This window comes from Labrus bergylta, chromosome 10 (assembly GCF_963930695.1).
Source record: "Labrus bergylta chromosome 10, fLabBer1.1, whole genome shotgun sequence".
Taxonomy (NCBI): Eukaryota; Metazoa; Chordata; class Actinopteri; order Labriformes; family Labridae; genus Labrus; species Labrus bergylta.
This window is the reverse complement of record NC_089204.1, coordinates 7172043-7189854: the sequence shown is the minus strand read 5'-3', so window position 1 is coordinate 7189854 and position 17812 is coordinate 7172043. Positions and strand designations below refer to the sequence as shown.

The 17812-nt window shown below is 44.8% G+C and overlaps 1 protein-coding gene across 5 annotated transcripts in view; it reads left to right on the top strand.

The window, feature by feature from the left end:
- Positions 1-17812, top strand: part of LOC109993878 (signal-induced proliferation-associated 1-like protein 2) — a 113930-nt gene that overhangs the window by 75611 nt on the left and 20507 nt on the right. For all 5 annotated transcript variants that reach the window (XM_020646998.3, XM_020646995.3, XM_065959168.1 and 2 more), the window contains exons 10-14: positions 3881-4135; positions 12581-12727; positions 14780-14883; positions 15622-15710; positions 16888-17255. In XM_020646998.3, coding sequence (XP_020502654.1) covers positions 3881-4135; positions 12581-12727; positions 14780-14883; positions 15622-15710; positions 16888-17255 — 963 coding nt within the window. The remainder of the gene's footprint in view (positions 1-3880; positions 4136-12580; positions 12728-14779; positions 14884-15621; positions 15711-16887; positions 17256-17812) is intronic.

Here is a 17812-nt window from a genome sequence, read left to right as displayed (position 1 = left end):
CCTCCTCTTCTCTCTCCTTTGGATCAGTTTCCAAAGAAATCAGTGAAAAGCTTTTCTTTTCAACCTCCTTCTCCTCTACACTCTTTAAACTCCTCAGCTCACCTTTTTTTTTTCTTTTTTTTTTTTTAAATGAACCTGGTCTCAGCGGTCTGAACGGGGCGGCAGGAGGTCAGCCCCTCTGTGGCTCTTTGCTGCCACACTGACGCTGACGGTGGGAATGGATTAGCATGTGGCTCAGTCTCTGGCCTGTCATCACAGCGACAGCTCTCCGGCCAAGGTCTAAGGTCCCGCCGTCACTCTGATCTACTGTGATTCTTTAAGAAGCGCCGGCTGAAGGAGCTGATTGTTCTCGTCCAACACGCCACAAACTGCTACCAGCTCTTTATTTAAGATTTTAAATGATTATGAAAATAGCTCTTTAATAAAAGCCACATTTATCTCACAAATCCAGATTAACATATCAAGATATAAAAAGCAAACAATTAGGCCTGAGTTCCCTTTAACAAGTTTAAAAAAATCAGCCAATGAGGCGAGACGGTTGAGTTATCAAACTATTTTTTTAGTCTGCATTTGCGTAACCATAGTGATGGCTGATATGAACCTTAAAGTGACATAAGCAAACATGCCTGGACTTCGTTTTCGCTCCATTAGCCCGTGTTTCTTTCCATGTATTATGATTTTAAAGGTTTTTATTGATTGTTATTAGCTAACGTTTACAGTGGGATTTAAAAATGGAGGTTGGCGGCACTGGAGGGGCTCTTCTGGTGGACCAATCACTGCGCACTCACATCACTCAAAGTCCCTCTTGTGCTGTGGGAGAGTATCTGCTACTACTGCCAATGAAAAACACCCTCCTCTGATCCTGGAGGTGTTCATGGTGTCGTGTAAGTCCATGAGGGCGGGGCTTACATATATATGTATGACATAATAATAAAATAAAAACTTTAAACTTCATCAGAGACGTTTAAAAGAAGACTCTGGGAGCCGCTGATGGTTAGCTGAAGCTTGGCTCATCTGTTCACTCTTGCTTGTTAAGAATCCAGCAGCAGAGGTTTGAAGGAGCTGTCATTTATAAATACTGCAAAACCCAACTAGTGGTGGAGGTTGTGTTCCTAAATTATTCCCCAGTAAGTCAGACGTAGCTGTGTTTTAGTTGAGCGTATGTTGGTTTTAAGTATCGATAAGCTTATTCTGACCACCATGGTTTCATTTATAGAGTTCAGCAGCAAGAGGAAGCAGACTGTTTTATGTCTCACTGCTGCCCTGATGGAGGATTCTCGAAGCCTCCAGCTCGAGTTTAACTGTCGACCAAACACTTGTTTCCTGCTCGCTCTCTATGATTTATACACAGCCAGTCCAAATCCCCCTACACACGACAAACAAGAAGCCGTCTCTACAGTCGGCAGGCCAAAAGGATTCCTAGCTGAGCCTTAAGTATTCTCCTCTGAGGAGGAAAATTAAGATCATCGTCAGATCTTAAATTCTGATGCAAAGAGAAAGGAACAGCAGAGACCTTTTCCTGTTGACAAGCTGTGAGCGAGGTTTAACACACACACACACACACACACACAGTTAATCAAGGTAATGAGTGGGTCAGCAGCTCTCAGAAAAAAACAATTGACCAGCATTGGTGGGGGATTTAACACTCTTGTAAGCGTATTTTTCTTATGAGGGATTTAAAGAGCTCAGGTTCCACAGTCCGATTTTATTCAGGACATGAAGCCAATGCAAATGACCATGAACTGCAGTTCCTCCAGTCTCCACTAGAGTCTGTCTCCCGCAGTGAGTCAGGCCCCATGTTAAAATGTCCAACTTTACAGCAGAAGTAAACATGTTTACATCCTGGTACAAAAACAGTTTGGGTCTCTAGAGCTCATTTCTCTCTTCATCTGTACGGGCTGAATGTTTATACAACTCACTTGTTTACATTATATGAAGGCTTAAAGGGATGTAGAATTAGGGGGCGTGGCCTCTGTGAGTGACAGACGGGGGCAGCTAGCTGTCTGCCTCAGATGTGTCACCTCAGCTAATTCAGCTACAAGTACAAACTGGTGTTTGCAAACCCATTCCTTCTCTCCGGCTCCGACCTCTTGTCCAAATATGTTCACTTCTGGTGACAGAAAACCAACAGGGTGAAAGCCAAAATGCCAAATCTCTCCTTCAAGGCACACAGGAAACTGTTGTTGACATCCATGGTTTTATATTTTACGTCTCTGATCCTCTGATGCTGTTATGCCTCTCAATATTCTCACTGTCCCACATATCAAACCAGTGATGCATGCTACATATGTTCAGTAAATAAATCATGAAACCTGAAGAGTATGTAGAGCATACCATTGATGGTCTTTCATCATGGATGAGATTAGCTTGTAGATGACCAGATGTGAGAGACGGGACGACACGGTGGAGGAGGAGGAAGCGACAGACGATCTTCTCGTTAGATCTTCTAACACCAGCGGCTCTGGTGGGCTGTAAACAGGCCAGCCGCCCGTGGCCCAGTTTGATGAAAAGGTCTCAGTGAACAGGAATACTCCCCCCCCCCCCCCCCCCCCCCTTCCACCACGGCCTCTGCAATCAGCTGTGTGTACACATACGACCACATCAAACCCTAACCCTGGAAAATAGACTTTGCAGGTGGAGGTCGCTGTAATCTTTGGGTCATGCTTGAGATACTTTTGAAGATCTAGGGGAGCATCCTCACTCAGACCCAACACCCTGGAAAACCCCCACACACAAAGCCTCGCCCCCCCTCACAGATTAATGTTGCATGAAATGACATCACAGGCCGTGTCCATCCTGAGATCCTCTTGTTGTTCGCTCTAATGGGGACGGAGATGGAGGGAGGAAAAGTGGAGGCACTCAGGATAAGACTCACAGCTGACGAGGACGGAGCTGAGATTTTCAGCCCGGTTCAAATGGATGAAGTGTTTCCTCCTGTTTGCACTATAACACCCCTCCCTGCACATGTCAGCACATGCAGGTACACACATGCCCATATACCTCTCTCAGGCTACGTGTTTTTAACTGCGTTGGTGTTCATTCACAGTAACACAAAGGCTGCACAGTCTCCATCTTCCAGTTTATACAGAGGTCATCAGGGTCGGCCATGTTTAATAATCACCAGCCTGTTTAAAGCAAGATCCTATAGAGTCTAAATGTAGTTAGCTAATTATACGCATGCAAAATCAATGTGTCATTTATGAGTTACTGCGATCATGATGATGTAATGATGACAAAGGCTTTTTTAAAACAGATTGTTTTGGCTGTTAAATATGAATTCCTTTTATTCAAACACTTGAGATTGATTGATCAGGAAATAGAGAACAGGCCATTGCTGGGGACGCAACTCTGATTCGACCTGATGTCCACGTCTGATCAGACGAGCAGGAAGAAGTCTTTTTTTTTTATTTAACACCAGCCTGTTTGTTGTAATATATTTAAAGCATGTTGACACTGTGGCATGAAAAGAGAAAAGGTGTAAAGAGCTGGGTGACATAGAAACATAGAAAGATTCACTTCAGTGTGTTTCATGATTTGGGGGCTTCTGGTGTGGTGTTTGGTCCGCGTCCCATGTACAGAGGCTGTGGTCCTCCAGGAAGGCGACCCGGGTTCAGGTCCGAGCTGTGGCTCCTTTCCTGCATGTCATTCTCTCTCTCTCTCTCTCTCTCTCTCTCTCTCTCTCTCTCTCTCTCTCTCTCTCTCTCTCTCTCTCGCTCTCTCTCGCTCTCTCTCTCTCTCTCTCTCTCTCTCTCTCTCTCTCTCTCTCTCTCTCTCTCCATCTCCTAAAGATGAAGAAACACAATCACTTCAAATCAGGAGAATGATTTGACACATTCTCTAAAACTCTTTTCTTTCCCCCCCCCCCTCTCTTCCCTCTCAGGGGCTGCTCCGAGCTCTACCGCATCCCCATGGTGGAGTACAAGGTCGACAGCGAGGGAACACCCTGCGAGTACAAGACGCCCTTCAGGAGAAACACCACCTGGCATCGGGTGCCCACGGCTGCCGGAGCTCCTCTCTCCCGAGGCTCGCCCACGCAGGGACCCGACCGCCTGCAGTGCCAGCAGATCCTCCAGCAGCACCAGGCGGCCATCCCACGCAGCACCTCGTTCGACAGAAAACTACCAGACGGGTCCAGGTAAGCAACCGTCCCTGCCTCTACCGCTCCTTATTTCTTGATTCTTTTTGCATAGATTCTTTTTTTGGCCTTTATTTCACAAAACAGCTAAAGAGAGTCCAAACAACGAGAACAGGAGACGCACTATCTACAAACTGAGCAGAGCCGATGTCACCATCCTCACTTGTTTATCTGTCATCAGGGTTTCACAATAAAAAATAAATGAAATGTTTCCTATTTATTCCCAGAATGGTTGGAACCCACCCCTAAAAAGTGTAGCTTAGTAGGTAGCATGATAACGACGATGCCTTGTCCTGCACAGAGCGATAGTATGACAGTAAACTACATCAAAACTGTAACATAGACAATAATTATCACAGAGCTCAAACAAGACGTGCTTTACATGCATGTAAAAGAAAATCCTACATCCCTGCAGCTTCTTTAAATCAACGGTGGCTCAGTGGTAGATTCGGTCGTTTCTCAACCAGAAGGTTATGTCCCCAGTTCATGTCCAATGTGTCCTTGGGCAAGACGCTGAACCCCAAGTTGCTCCCGCTGCTTCGTCTGCGGTGTGTGAATGTGTATGAATGGATGAGTTAATACTGATGGACTCTTTACTCAGCAGCCTCTACCATCAGGGTGTGAATGTGTAGGTGTGACCTGCGGAGTAAAAGCGATTTTTTTTTTTTTGGCCTTTGTTTGATAGAACAGCTGAAGAGAGACAAAAGACAAAGTGGGTCAGCAGCCTGGGGGCCACATGAAGCAAAAGGCTGGGGGTCAGAGTCAAACCAGGGAACGAGAGACGCACTCGTCTCCTCCCTCACTTGTTTACCTGTCATCAGAGTTTCAGACCCAGAGAAATGGAGATCACATCGTGTCCTGCACAGAGCGGTAATAAAATCTAACATGGACGCTAAAAGTCATCAAACAAACTACTTCTCTGCTTTGGTGTTAACACTTTGACAAAGCTTCCCACTTCAGCTTTCAGCAGTCACATTTTACTCAGCAGGATGTTTGAACACTCAGTTCAGTGTGCACTAAGAGTTTAATGTTTGAAACTCACAAGCAGCCAGAAAATGTTCCTCTTTTATTGGACTTATTTGTTACACACGCACACTTGAGTTGAAGTCACAGAAACCTTATTGACAGCTGTATGAAATATAAAAGGGACACAAAATGGAATAACAAAGAAACATTTTTATGATTACGAGACAGTTTTGTGAGTCAATCTTTTTCCGAGCGTTGCCGGCGATCAAACATCCCGCCGCTCAAAAAGCTCCGATCCTTTGAGGAGAAATCTTTGAACTCTCGTCCTTCTCATCCAGGAGCGAGCTGCAGCGCCACCCCGAGAGGGGCTTATTGTCTTCCTTTATTTGCATCCATACAAATGGAGCATTTTAGTCCGATGAATTCACGGCTCCGCTTTCATCTCCCTTTATACGATAAGGCCACGGTCAGACTTTGTTCCCGTCCTGCTCGCGTCTCGTTTGGACGTCTCCATCCGGCCACCTGAAGCAGCGATTTGTTCTTTCTAATGAAGCCCTGCAGTCGTGATAACCTTTCCTGAGTGTCACCCGCCCAGTGTCTTCCGTTCTGACTGTACCGGGATAATGGCCGCCTTCTCTGCCTAATCAGAGTCTCTGGCTGTGGGAGCGCTCCTCCCCCCCCCCCCCCTGCTGGGGAGGTGATGGGGACACCGACACAGCTCGGCTCATCTCATCCAATTACTGCAGAAACAAAGAGAGAGCTCTTCTCCTGGACTGCGATATGAAGCACTCCTGAGGGAGCGGGAGGAGAGGGAGGGAGGGCGGGAGTCATAGAGGACAGGAGGAGAATAAAGCACGATGCCATACTGTAGCTGAGAAGGAGCTGCTTATTATTTGTATTTCATGTTGTGTGGACATGCACAACAAAAGCAGGTGCAGCGATGCTTCTGCAGCTGCAAGGCCGAACGTGGAAAGACGACGGAGAAGCTCAACTTGTTAGAACATTTTGAAATCATGATTGAATTTGTTCCAAACACTGTCAGAAAAACGACGGGCCCAATCTCTCACCTGGAACAAAGCACAGTGCAGCTGCTGGAGCTCGTTTCAGACAGACAGAGTTATTTTCACGCCTTTCATCCATATTGTGTAAGGAGCAAACCAATTAACACACATCTGTGCGTCCTTTGGTGAGCTCGTCTCGATACGAGACGTACGCAGCCACGACGTTGGTGCGTTTCTGTCTTTAGGGAGAAGAAAGTGACTGCTGCTTTAATTAACAAACAGCTGAGCTTTAAGTCAGTGAGGATTTGTGTTCCTGCTTTTTGAAGGGAGCATTGTGCAGAGAGTAAAATGTGACATCATAGGCAGGTTTTTTATATAGGACAAAGACACACACACACGACAGCAAGGACTGGTACGAGCACATTACAGCCCACATGGGAAGCAACAACAACATATTTTGCAAGACTGCACAATACCCTTCATCAGAGTTCAAATATTGAACATGGATCAGGGAGTCCACAACATACGCAGAGCTTTAAAATACGACACACTGAGCATGAAGGACCCTCAGAGGTAAAGGAGTGGCGCCGGTCAACATCGTAGTGCGTCCTGCGTACTGTAGCTGCTGTGCCATGTGGGAGGCGGTTTTGAAAAAACCTTCTCATTCCCCTTTTACACCGAGGTTAAGCGCTGAATCGGCAAAACACTCCCATCCGTTTGTTAGCCACTCAGGGACACAAAGGCGGTAGGAGCCACCTTCTCAGTGTAGTATCAGTGGATTAGCATCACATGAAGTCAAATAGAGATGCTGTTTAGGCAGAAGACGGGGAGGAGACGAGCTTTTCTCTACCAAGTCTCCTGAGGTCATCATATCGTTTTTTTCTCATCACAACCTCCTCACTTCCCTCTTATGCCTCCTGTGCCGCCTTTCCCTAATTTTACTCATTTTTTACTCCTTTGCCTCTTTGAGTCCTTTGCCTCCTTTGCCTCTTTGCCTTCTTTTGACTCCTTTGCTTCCTTTGCCTCCTTTCCTTCTTTGCCTTCTTTTGACTCCTTTGCTTCCTTTCCGTCCTTTACTTCCTTTGCCTCCTTTGACTCCTTTCCCTCCTTCCCTCCTTTGCCTCCTTCACCTCAGGGAGATTTGCTGGATTCCTGCTCGGACTAAAGGACTCTAACATGACGCATCCTGAGTCACCAACGTTCTGTCTCTTTTACACGCTACAAAGAGAGTAATTTATATACATGCATCCAACATAACAAGTTATGCAACAAATACTCTGGAAATATAGATGATATCATCATCATCATCATCACCTCTTCAGTGCAGAAAAAAGGCAAATCTGTGAAGCAGCAGCAAAAATAACCAAATCAATATTTACAGGCTCCCTTTCTTTGAAGTTGAAGCGCACAGATCTTTAATTAACACTCGATCCTGACTGATCCCGTCAGCATGTCTGAAGATTTAAATATTAAATGAAGCCACACTGCAGCGCCTCATGAATAAATACTCACAGCGTCTCTGTTAATGTGAAACACACATCGCAGCGATGGGATCAAAACGACGACGGATGACCTTTAAAACCTTTAAATACACTTGATCTGGAGATTATTCAACTTTTAGAAGCAGAAGGAGGCACTTTGGCGATTTGAAGGAGCCTCTAGTTTGTTGAGATTCAGTGTGAGGAAGAATGGTAATTAATCTCATTCTATTTTGTCCCTTCAGGCTCACCGTAGATAGTCGTCCTCAGTGTCTCCCTGTAGTCTCAGTGATGTAAAAGAAGGACACTGCTGCATCTTTGAATGTCTCATTTCACTTTAACAAACTCTCAGACAGCTCAGCTGACGAGTCCAAAGTAATATCCACCTTATGACATCACACATTGGCCCCTAACCCCGAACCACTTCCTGTTTCTGTGCTTAACTTCCTGTCCTAACCTTCACTCTACAGGAAGGGCCTTACTTTATTTAAAAAATAAAAGCACACAGGAAGTAAAGTACTCTCAGCTTAAGACAGGACAGCATATCAGAATAAAAGCCTTAACTATGGAAATTCAGTGATTAATTGAATTTTAAAACGATGTTTGAAAGCCTCATTGTTCAGCTACTAGTAATAAAAACTTAAAGAATCCATTACATGCAATGAACTGTCAAACGACCAGTGAAAAGACACCTTGAAAAAGGTAAACATGATAATATGGTGGACTCGGATCCCTGAAATGGGTCGTTGGTGGCCTAGTGGTTGGTGCGTGCACCCCATTTTCAGAGGCTGTAGTCCTCCAGGCGGGCGGCCCGGGTTCGGGTCCAACCTGTGGCTCCTTTCCCGCACTCTCTCTCTCTCCTTGATTTCTGGCGCTGTCCACTCTCCTGTCTGTAGCATGGGGGCATGAAACGCCCGAAAATCTACCTTTTTAAAAATGGATGAAGAGTTAAAAGAGCGAATGAGACAAAGATCAAAGGTTAAAGAGGATGTATTATCCCCCTTTTCCACCTTTTCTAACAGTCCCCTGTGGTCTAAATGAAACATCTGTGCTGTGCTTTGGTCAAAATATAACATGAATCAAGCACCAGAGGAGGTTTGTGGTCCTGTATAAACCAGCTCTCTCCGTTTTGGTGTGTGTGTCTCTTTAAATGCAATGAGCCCCCCCTGAGTTTTCCCAGTAGACATCACTCCTCTGTACCAAGAATAAAAATGGCAGACCTGCGCAAAGGTTTTGCTCTAGGCTGGGGGTGGAGTCCATGCGTGGAGATATCAGGGGAGGGGAGGGGATTTTTTTTTACCAGAATCCCATTGTGACATCACAAGGAGAGCACATTAGAAATGGAGCATTTTCCTCTGTGTTGTAAGACTTATGCAGACCACAAACAAAGGACTGGATGGGTTTATTTAATATTTTGTGGGTCGGTAGACACTCAGGTTACCCAAATAAATTAAAAAAAACACTGTAGAAGTGGATTTTTCATAATATGTCGCCTTTAAAGTTGATTAAAAGATGGCTGCCGCTGGATAACAATTTCCTCTTTTCAATGATTCATAATACCGTGGAATCAAACCGAGTTCAGGTCAGACATGTTGGATGGTGACAGGTGTCGTTGGAGTTCATATCAGAGGCTGCTGGGGGGCCATCTGACAAAAGCTCATCCCGTCCTGAATCCAGACCTGGCATCATAAAATCTGACACCTTCTCTGCAGCCAGCTGAGACGGGCCGCTAAGCTCTGCAGCCTGCAGTGTTATTGCAACGCAGACAGAGAAATTATATTCAATAACCCGCCCTCCCCTCACACACACACACACACACACACACACACACACACACACACACACATCCTCCCCTCAGAACTTTACATTATGTCAAGAAGAAAAGGAAGGAGAACAAAAAGCAGCTGCTGCAGTTTCACATTTAAGTGCCCGGACTCGGCTGGAGGGACTTAAACTCCAGCCGAGGAGGAAATGTCGAGATCAGGCCGGAGTGTTGGATGATGTGTCTGAGGCCGACTTACTGACAGTTTAGTGAGTTTCCCATGGAGGTCCAGACAAAGAAACCTGATGACCAAGCTGGAAGGCTCGACGCGAGGGATGTGTCACCTTTTCATCTCGGGCTTCTTGATTTAAACGTTTCTCCTGGATAATTTTTTATGAACCTTGTCTGCACATTTCTGATCTTTGAACGTTAGGCCTCTGATTCTGAGCTGTTGTTTGAATTCAGATGTTTAAAAGAAGAGGGGAGATCACTCGCACCCAATCTTCAGATCGTTTAAGAGAATCAGACATACAGAAGAAAACCACAAGAATGCAAAGTATTTAAGTTAGCAGCTCGGCTCGGCTTCAGAGACTGAATGTTAAATCCATCCGCTCGTACTCCCATCCCGTCATACAACCTTCTTCTGTGTTGGTTAGAAAAGGAAGGCCTCCGGGCAGCAGACAGAACCTGAATCCAGTCTTTATTTTCCTCTCGAGACCCAATCCCGCAAATTATCTTCCCTTTTGACCGAGTAACAGTAAGTCAACGCGGACGCCTCCAGGAGAACCTTTGTCTTGTGAGCTTATACCTGGACATAACAACACACCATGTAATAGTTTGCACGCTGACATAACACGACAACATGTCCACAGATAGAACGATACTTTCGTTGTGATTGATCTAATTACACTAAAAGAGGACTAAGCTGCTTTGATATATAGAATAGTTTCAGCTTAAACGTTACTGTTGATGCACGGAGCAGCCATCTTGGATTGTAGTTCGGGCTACTGAAGGTTCACTTCAGGGTGGCGTTCCTGATGACGTATCAGACTGGCAACTCAGATTTTCCGACTTCTGAGATCAATTTGAGCGCACCATTACTTCAATACCCGATGGCAGCAGCACTTCTTTTAAATCAATGAATCTACTGATTATCTTTTATGATAAAACAGCTTCTTCATTTATGAGCTGAAAGAAAGTTGGCGCTAAATTGTCGACACATTTTGAGTCCAAACTGACGTCTTTGACATCACTTCTTTTGTCAAACCAGCAGCTCAGACGTTCAGAAAAAGCAGGAAAATCTTACGTCCAAGAGGTCGGACCCAGAGAGTATTTCACATTGTTCTCCAAAACTGTTAATCAGTTATTCAAAATCTAGTTGAATTTATTGGCGGGCTACACTGTGTCACATTGTTATGATGTCACATTGTTATGATGTCACACTACTAACTTAGCCATCGGTCTTACACCGCGCTTACCAAGTATGGGGACAGGACTCAAGCAAGGTCAGAGTTTACTGAACCAAACCGGACCACATGGTGGAAACGGGCCTTCACTTTGATCGGTGTTATCTTTGCAGAAGTTAAGCTAAAATTGTTTTACAAAGTTAACATTGAAAAGTGTCAAAAGCTCCTTTAAATGTAAACGTGTTCAAATATAATCCAAGACCATAAATCTGAAACTGAAATGTCCTCCGACACTGAGGAGCGGCTTCTGTCCTCACATGGGGGACTTCACCATCTGGATCACATCCTCGGACATATTAGCAGAACTAATCTCTGTTTCTGTTTGTCTTTGGAGAAAGAGACACCATCTCCCTCTCCGACAGTTCCAACGTTTTCTCAGAGATTATCCACGGAGCGAGGGGCCATTCACGGGACTGTCAGCCAATCACACGCTCATTAGCGGCGGACAGAGAGGGAACGTTTTCTCTCTTTTCTGGTCGGAAATTTCAGCTTGAGGAGAGTCCGGCCTCGGGCGTCGAGTTCACATTTGTTTAAGTAAATAACTGAAGAAAGAGTAGAGAGGAAACTGTCAGAACTCAAAGTCTCTATCAACTAGTAAGTAAGAAGAAGAAGAAGATTTACTTTATTAATCCTGAGAGGGGAAATTCAATTTTACACTCTGCTGTTGAACATGCTGCACACACACACACACACACACACACACACACACACACACACACACACACACACACACGTACGTACTGATAGAGAGATGTCAGAGTGGGGGGAGCTGATTAGGGGGGGTCAGTGCTTTGGTCAAGAGCAACTCTGCAGTGCTCCTCCCCAGCTACCAGACCAATTTCCAGACTTGGTCCACACCAGGACTTGAACCAGTGACCCTCCAGTTCCCGACACAAGTCCCTACAGACCGAACTCCTGCCGCTCCAGATTTTCAGCAATAGAAAGCTGACAAACAGAATAAATAAAACAACTTTATTGTCCTTCCCACTATGGGCAGAAATTCTCCTTTAACAAGGCACAAACCTAAACACAAAAACGAGGGCTGTCAAACGATTACATTTTAATCACGTTTAATCAGTCAATTTCAATAGTCTACCATGATTAATTGCACGTTTAAAATTGCATTATTATGCGTTGCTGTTTGAATTGAACCCTGCTTTTATTTTGAAATAAGGTAAAGACCTTCTGGTAGATGGAAGGTATTAGACTTTTATGTAAAGCTGCTCATTTGTTTTTTTCTGAAACTTTTAACTGCTGCTGCCCATCTTGAGCAGCACACGTTGGAGTTTTTATGCCTTTATTTAGATACAGGACAGAGTCAGAAATCAGAGAGAGAAAGTGGGAAAGGAGCCACAGGTCGGATCATGCTTCTCTGTACATGGTGCACATGCACTAACCACTAGTCTACCGGCGCCTGGAGCAGGACACTCTTGAAAAATATTTGGATTCTGAACTTCCTCTCCTGGTTAAAAAAAAAAAAAAGAGGAAAAAGCTTTAAAAATGCAACATGTTTGTTCTACATTATTGGAAACTAAAAACCTTATGTGATTGGACTGTTTGCTGTACAAAAGAATTAGAAAATGTCAGCGTGGGGATTGTGTAACTTTTTTGTCCTCTTTTTAAAAATATTTGGATGTCTTCTAATCCATTCAGCTGCCTGCTCCATCCCAGAAATGGCTCTTTATTAAAATCTCTCATGCAGCCAAAGTCTCGATCATTTGGGAAAAAACATTTCTGACAGCTGTGTATCTTTTGTTGGTGTGTTTGTGCAGGATGATGCAGGACATGGAGAACCCTCAGGTCACCTCGTGCAACAAAGGAGACCAGCACTACCGCAGCTCCCCCAGTAACCAGTCATCCTCCAGTGATCCGGGACCCTGCGGCAGCGGCACCTGGTCCCAGCAGCCGGGATACGACGGGTACGAGACCACAGCAGTGTTACTTCTTAACAAAGATCCCCTCCAGGAATAGGCCACTTTTTTCACTGATGAATGCAGCTACAATCAGGCCCTGCTCTATTTCTGAGGACATGCAATTTTGCAAAATGACACCCATTTTTCCTGAAATGACCAAATCATCAGCGCGCTTTTTGGCCCTTTCCGCCTATTTTTTGCAGAAAGTAATCTTTCTACGGTCTGATACCACATCCAGAGCCCAGAACAGCCACATGATGGATGATGATGAGTTTCCTGAATGAGATTTTTTTTATGTGCATTATTTAAATTTCCAGTCATTCATCAGAAATCAAAGTGAAAGTAGCTCTTTGTGGATGTAGTCATTGAGTCTGAAAGCTGTTAAGGAAGAAACAAACGTAATGTTGGTCATTAAACTTTGATTGAGCACTTCAGGATAAGAGGAAGAGATTATAAAGAACCTGTCTCTGTCTTGTCCTTTCATAAATGCTGCTGTGACTGAAGGGCCGCTTTGGCAATCCGCTCTGTCATTTTGGAGAAAGCAATTAAAGTTTTTTGGCAAAGAAGTTAAAAAAAATCTGCAGCAGGAAAAGGTCTCAGAAAACAGAGACCTTACGTCTTCTGTCAAAGTAGTTTCAGCGAAAACAACTTCTTTCTGTCATGAAACTTTAACAGTTTTGTATCCTTTAAAGCTCACGTCAGTATAGTCCTCTCTTCAGAATTCAGAATCCCCTTTAAAGGAGCAATCAGTAAGAAGTGACCTTACTATATGATCAGACATTAAGGAAACATGCTATGTTGAAGTGCTGGCTTCTCTGACAAGAATGCAGCAGCCAGTATGTCCTCCTTCTAACTTTAGATTCTGGTCCTGAATGCTCTGGATTTGTTTGGACCAGAGAAGGTAGGAAGTTTTAAGGCACCCCCACACGGCCGTTTTGGTTTGCCAGATATGAGAGCAGTTATCAGGTCAAACCAACAGGTGTTGCAGCGATGGAAGCGGGCAAGAGAAGTGGTTCAGATAGAAGTGATTGTACCCGACCTAAAAAGCCTCTGCATGTTTCTAATAAGCTCCACGAGCAGAAACGTGCTCAAACTAGGATCAATATTGGAGATGCTTTTGAAAAATGGAGAGAGGTTAGAACGCAGAAAGGTTTACAGACCGATGCAGCTTCAGTGTCCACCACATGGCAACCTGCATGAGCATCCACTCTAGAGAAGGGGGGATCTCTACAATGTTTAGAATTTGGACTGCAGTACCTGTTTTAAACACTAGCTTTCAGAGTTACATACTGCTCCTTTAAACTTTATTTTTTACACAGAACCCTATAAATAACCATGCAACTCTGTTCGCTCTACATAGAAACAAACAGACGTATAAGTGAGAGAGAAAAATCATGTACATTGTAAAGATGCGAGACATTACAACGAGAAAATACAATCTTTGAAATCAGTGTTTAAAATGAGTAAAAGGCCAAATAACAAAATAAACATCAGGGATAGGGCTATTGCGCTGTCGGATGCTTTACAGGGCAGCTGAGTCTTTATATCTGACAGGTTAAGTCTTGTACTTGAGCAGAATCCATCAGAGACCGTTGTCTGTCTGTAAGCGGTTACAGACCATGACAAGAGGCTTAGCTCCACGCCGCTGGCTTCCTGTCAGAGGCCTCACAAGTGCAGTGAACTCTCGGGATCGCTCTGCACCGTCAGAGCTACCTCCATGCAGAACAACACACACACGTCGACTGTTGGATTGATCTCCAGTCAGAGACGCTGTGGCCTCTGCTCTGCTGCTGTAACCTTTAATGAGTCTTTATGGTTTAATTAAGACACACGTTAGAAGATTTGCAGATTTCTCAGGAGCAGGAGAGCGCCTGGCATGCTAAGTCGAATGAAAGGAGGTCTCTCGTCTGCGTCGTTCTTTATTCTATTAAAAGCTTGAGTGATTCGACCTTAAACGATCTTGAGCTAATTGTTGTACATGTGTGGTAAATCTAGCAAAGCCTCTCCACGACAGGAATACTGACAGAGAATAACTTACAGCCCTTTATTATCTTCCAGGTGTCCCTCTCCGATTCTCCATGAGCGGGCGGGGGACATCCAGGGGGGAGACAGCGAGATGCACAGGGAGAGAGAGCCCACCTTAGAGAGGACCCGGTCTGCAGGTGAGTCTGATGTTCAATGCAAATCAGTGTTTACCTATCCAATTGTAACCTCCTATATAACATTTCTACAATGCAGATTTCCCAAAGCAGCTCTCCTTCATCAATACATATACATGATCTGAGTATTGGAAAAGGCTAGAATATCTATGTACGCCGATGATACTCCGATGTATCTTCTTATCTGCAGAAATTAGCAAGGATCCAGAGCTGGGCACACATCCATTAACATGGATAATCAGTTTTTAATTTTCATTCTATTAATTTTAACATGGACGGTTGTTAAAAAACGATTTGAAAAACCCTTTAATATCAGTCAATTCAGTTCCGGTGACATCCAAACTTCGCTCTTACACGGTAAGATGGACCTCAGACAACCCGAGCAGGAGCATAGCGCCCCCTATACTTTTGAGAGCTCTATGAATACTAAGCTAAAATGCCCGTGTCTGCCCCGGGCGCTTTTATTTTGAAATACTGCTCGACCTACATAACTAAACGAAGTTAACTGACATGGTTTCCTTCTGATCGTTGTCATTTACTTTAATGCTGTTTGGTTTGACTTCACTATCACTTTTATCTCGTCTTTTTGTGTTGTTGATGTTTATGGATTATTTGGTGCTCCCTGGATGTCTGACATATTATGTGAGTCGACCTCAGGAACAAGCACTGTTTCTGCAGTTTTAACCTGAGGGACTTAACTAACTAATCATAACTAACACTCTTCTTCTTCTCGCTCCACAGAGGCCAAATGGCACATCCCCTCCACCAAGATCCTGAACCCTCTGAAGCAGAGAGAGGGAGGAAAAGACTCTCCCAACAAGCTGTCCAGGGTAAAGATCTGACCTCTTCTAATCCCTGTCTGAAAAACAGCCTCCTCATGACATTTAAAGGTGTTTTCAAATCCATTGTCAGCTTGTTTGAAGGGCACTGGAGCTCTTTAAAGAGCTGAACGCAGCCTGTGCAGTGTGTGTGTCGTGTTGGGAGTAGAAATGCACACAGACCTGGTATACCCTCATCAGTGTTTGAATCACAGGCAGGTCAGATTGTCCTTGTTTATTGGCTTTGCCTCAACCAGCAGTTCAATTGGAGTGTTCATCCTCGTGTCGTCGCCTGCAGACGCTCTTTGCTCTTCTCACTTTGTCTCCATCAGCATGCTAATGGGCGTCTCGTCTCATCACCGCTTCTCGTTGTCTCTCACTTTTTTCTAGGACACATTTTCCTAGAAGGTTGAATATATTAAGTGTCGAGCTCTCATCCCCCGCTTTCTCTTTATCCACCTCTTGTGTGTCTTTCTTTTTTCTTTTTTTTTTTGCAAACTCACCACCTCTCCCTACGTCTTTCATTTCTCCTTTGGTGCTGGAGGCTGCAGCATTGCAGTGAACAACTTCTTTCAGAGCTTTGAGCTGGAGGCAGAGGATAAAAAATGTAAACCATCCCTTTGGTATTCTCCTCCCTGATGCACAGAGCTTGTTTTTAAAATCAGAGGAGCTGTTTGCGACGGGATATTCTCAGAAGCTTCAATGATTTGGGAGTTGTTAAGCACAGCTAAATAAAGAGAACATGACAGGTCATAATCCCCAGGTTTCTCTAATGAAGTTATGCTTTCACCCCTGTCTGTCGGGTCTACAGATATGTTAGGCGGATCTAAAGTTTGATTTTCCCTGAAACAAAATCTTGTGACATTCAGCAAGGAACTTTTGTGTGAACCTTTGTGTTGATAAATGGCCTGATCGAGCTTCAGCCTTACCTGTGCATGTGAAGGTACTGAGTGGTAACCAGCGTGACAGATTCATGGCCCTTGAGACAAAAGAGTCTTACAAACATGTATCGTATCCTGATGAGGCAACTCCCTCCCCTCCAGGATGTTAAAACAACCGTAGAAACTAAACCTGCTCTTTGCCCTCGTCTGATTCACTGTATTTCTCTCTCTCTCTCTCTCTCTCTCTCTCTCTCTCTCTCTCTCTCTCTCTCTCTCTCTCTCTCTCTCTCTCGCTCTCTCTCCCCCAGACGGGCGATAAAAACTCCAGCCACTCAAGTAGCAACACTCTCTCCAGCAACGCCTCCAGTAACAGCGACGATAAGCACTTTGGCTCCGGGGACCTGATGGACCCGGAGATTCTGGGCCTCACATACATCAAAGGGGCGTCCACAGACAGCGGCATTGACACTAATCCCTGCGTGGCGCCCGGGGCCCGGGTGCTGCTGCAGGGCCGGGTCGGTGAGCAGGGCCACCCCTGGGAGCACCAGGAGGACGGGATGTCGGAGGAGGATCATGGGAAGCTGTACCTGCCGCAGGGCTACGCCTCCGCCATCATGTCGAGTCATGTGACAGAGGGAAGCATCGGAGACCTGAGCGAGATCTCATCACATTCAAGGTAGAGTGCAGAGACAGGACGTGTGTTTTAATACGTTTTCTCCCTTCACAAATTCCCCCTTAAAGGTCGATAACGACGTCTTCTGAAAGAGATTCAGCTTGTGAACACGTGAAAGTGAAAAACATGAACGACTGTGTAGAGAAACATTCAGATTTCCTCAAGCTAAGCTAACAAGCTAAAGCTAACTGTGGCGTGCTAAGTCACAAGATCATAATAAAACCAGAACCTCAACCCCGTCTGGATCCAAAGCAGCGTTGAAGCCGCTCTGCAGGCTGAACACTCACCATGACATCATTTATGATGTTTGTTTTTTCCCCACCAAATGCTTACTCTGAAGTTCTTCCTTCTTTTATGGTGAATACATTATTCTGCTGTTGCTCAAAGTCAGTGAAGTGGTTCGTTGGTTTAAGAGAAATCAGACCTGTGGACACACATTTACCCATAAAGCACCACTGCTGAACAAACAAAGAACAAAAGGATGGTGGCTAGCTGTTAGCTGACCTTCTCACCCAGCCGGGCTCCTCTCTGCTGACCCCTCAGTCTGACTTTTCCAGCTG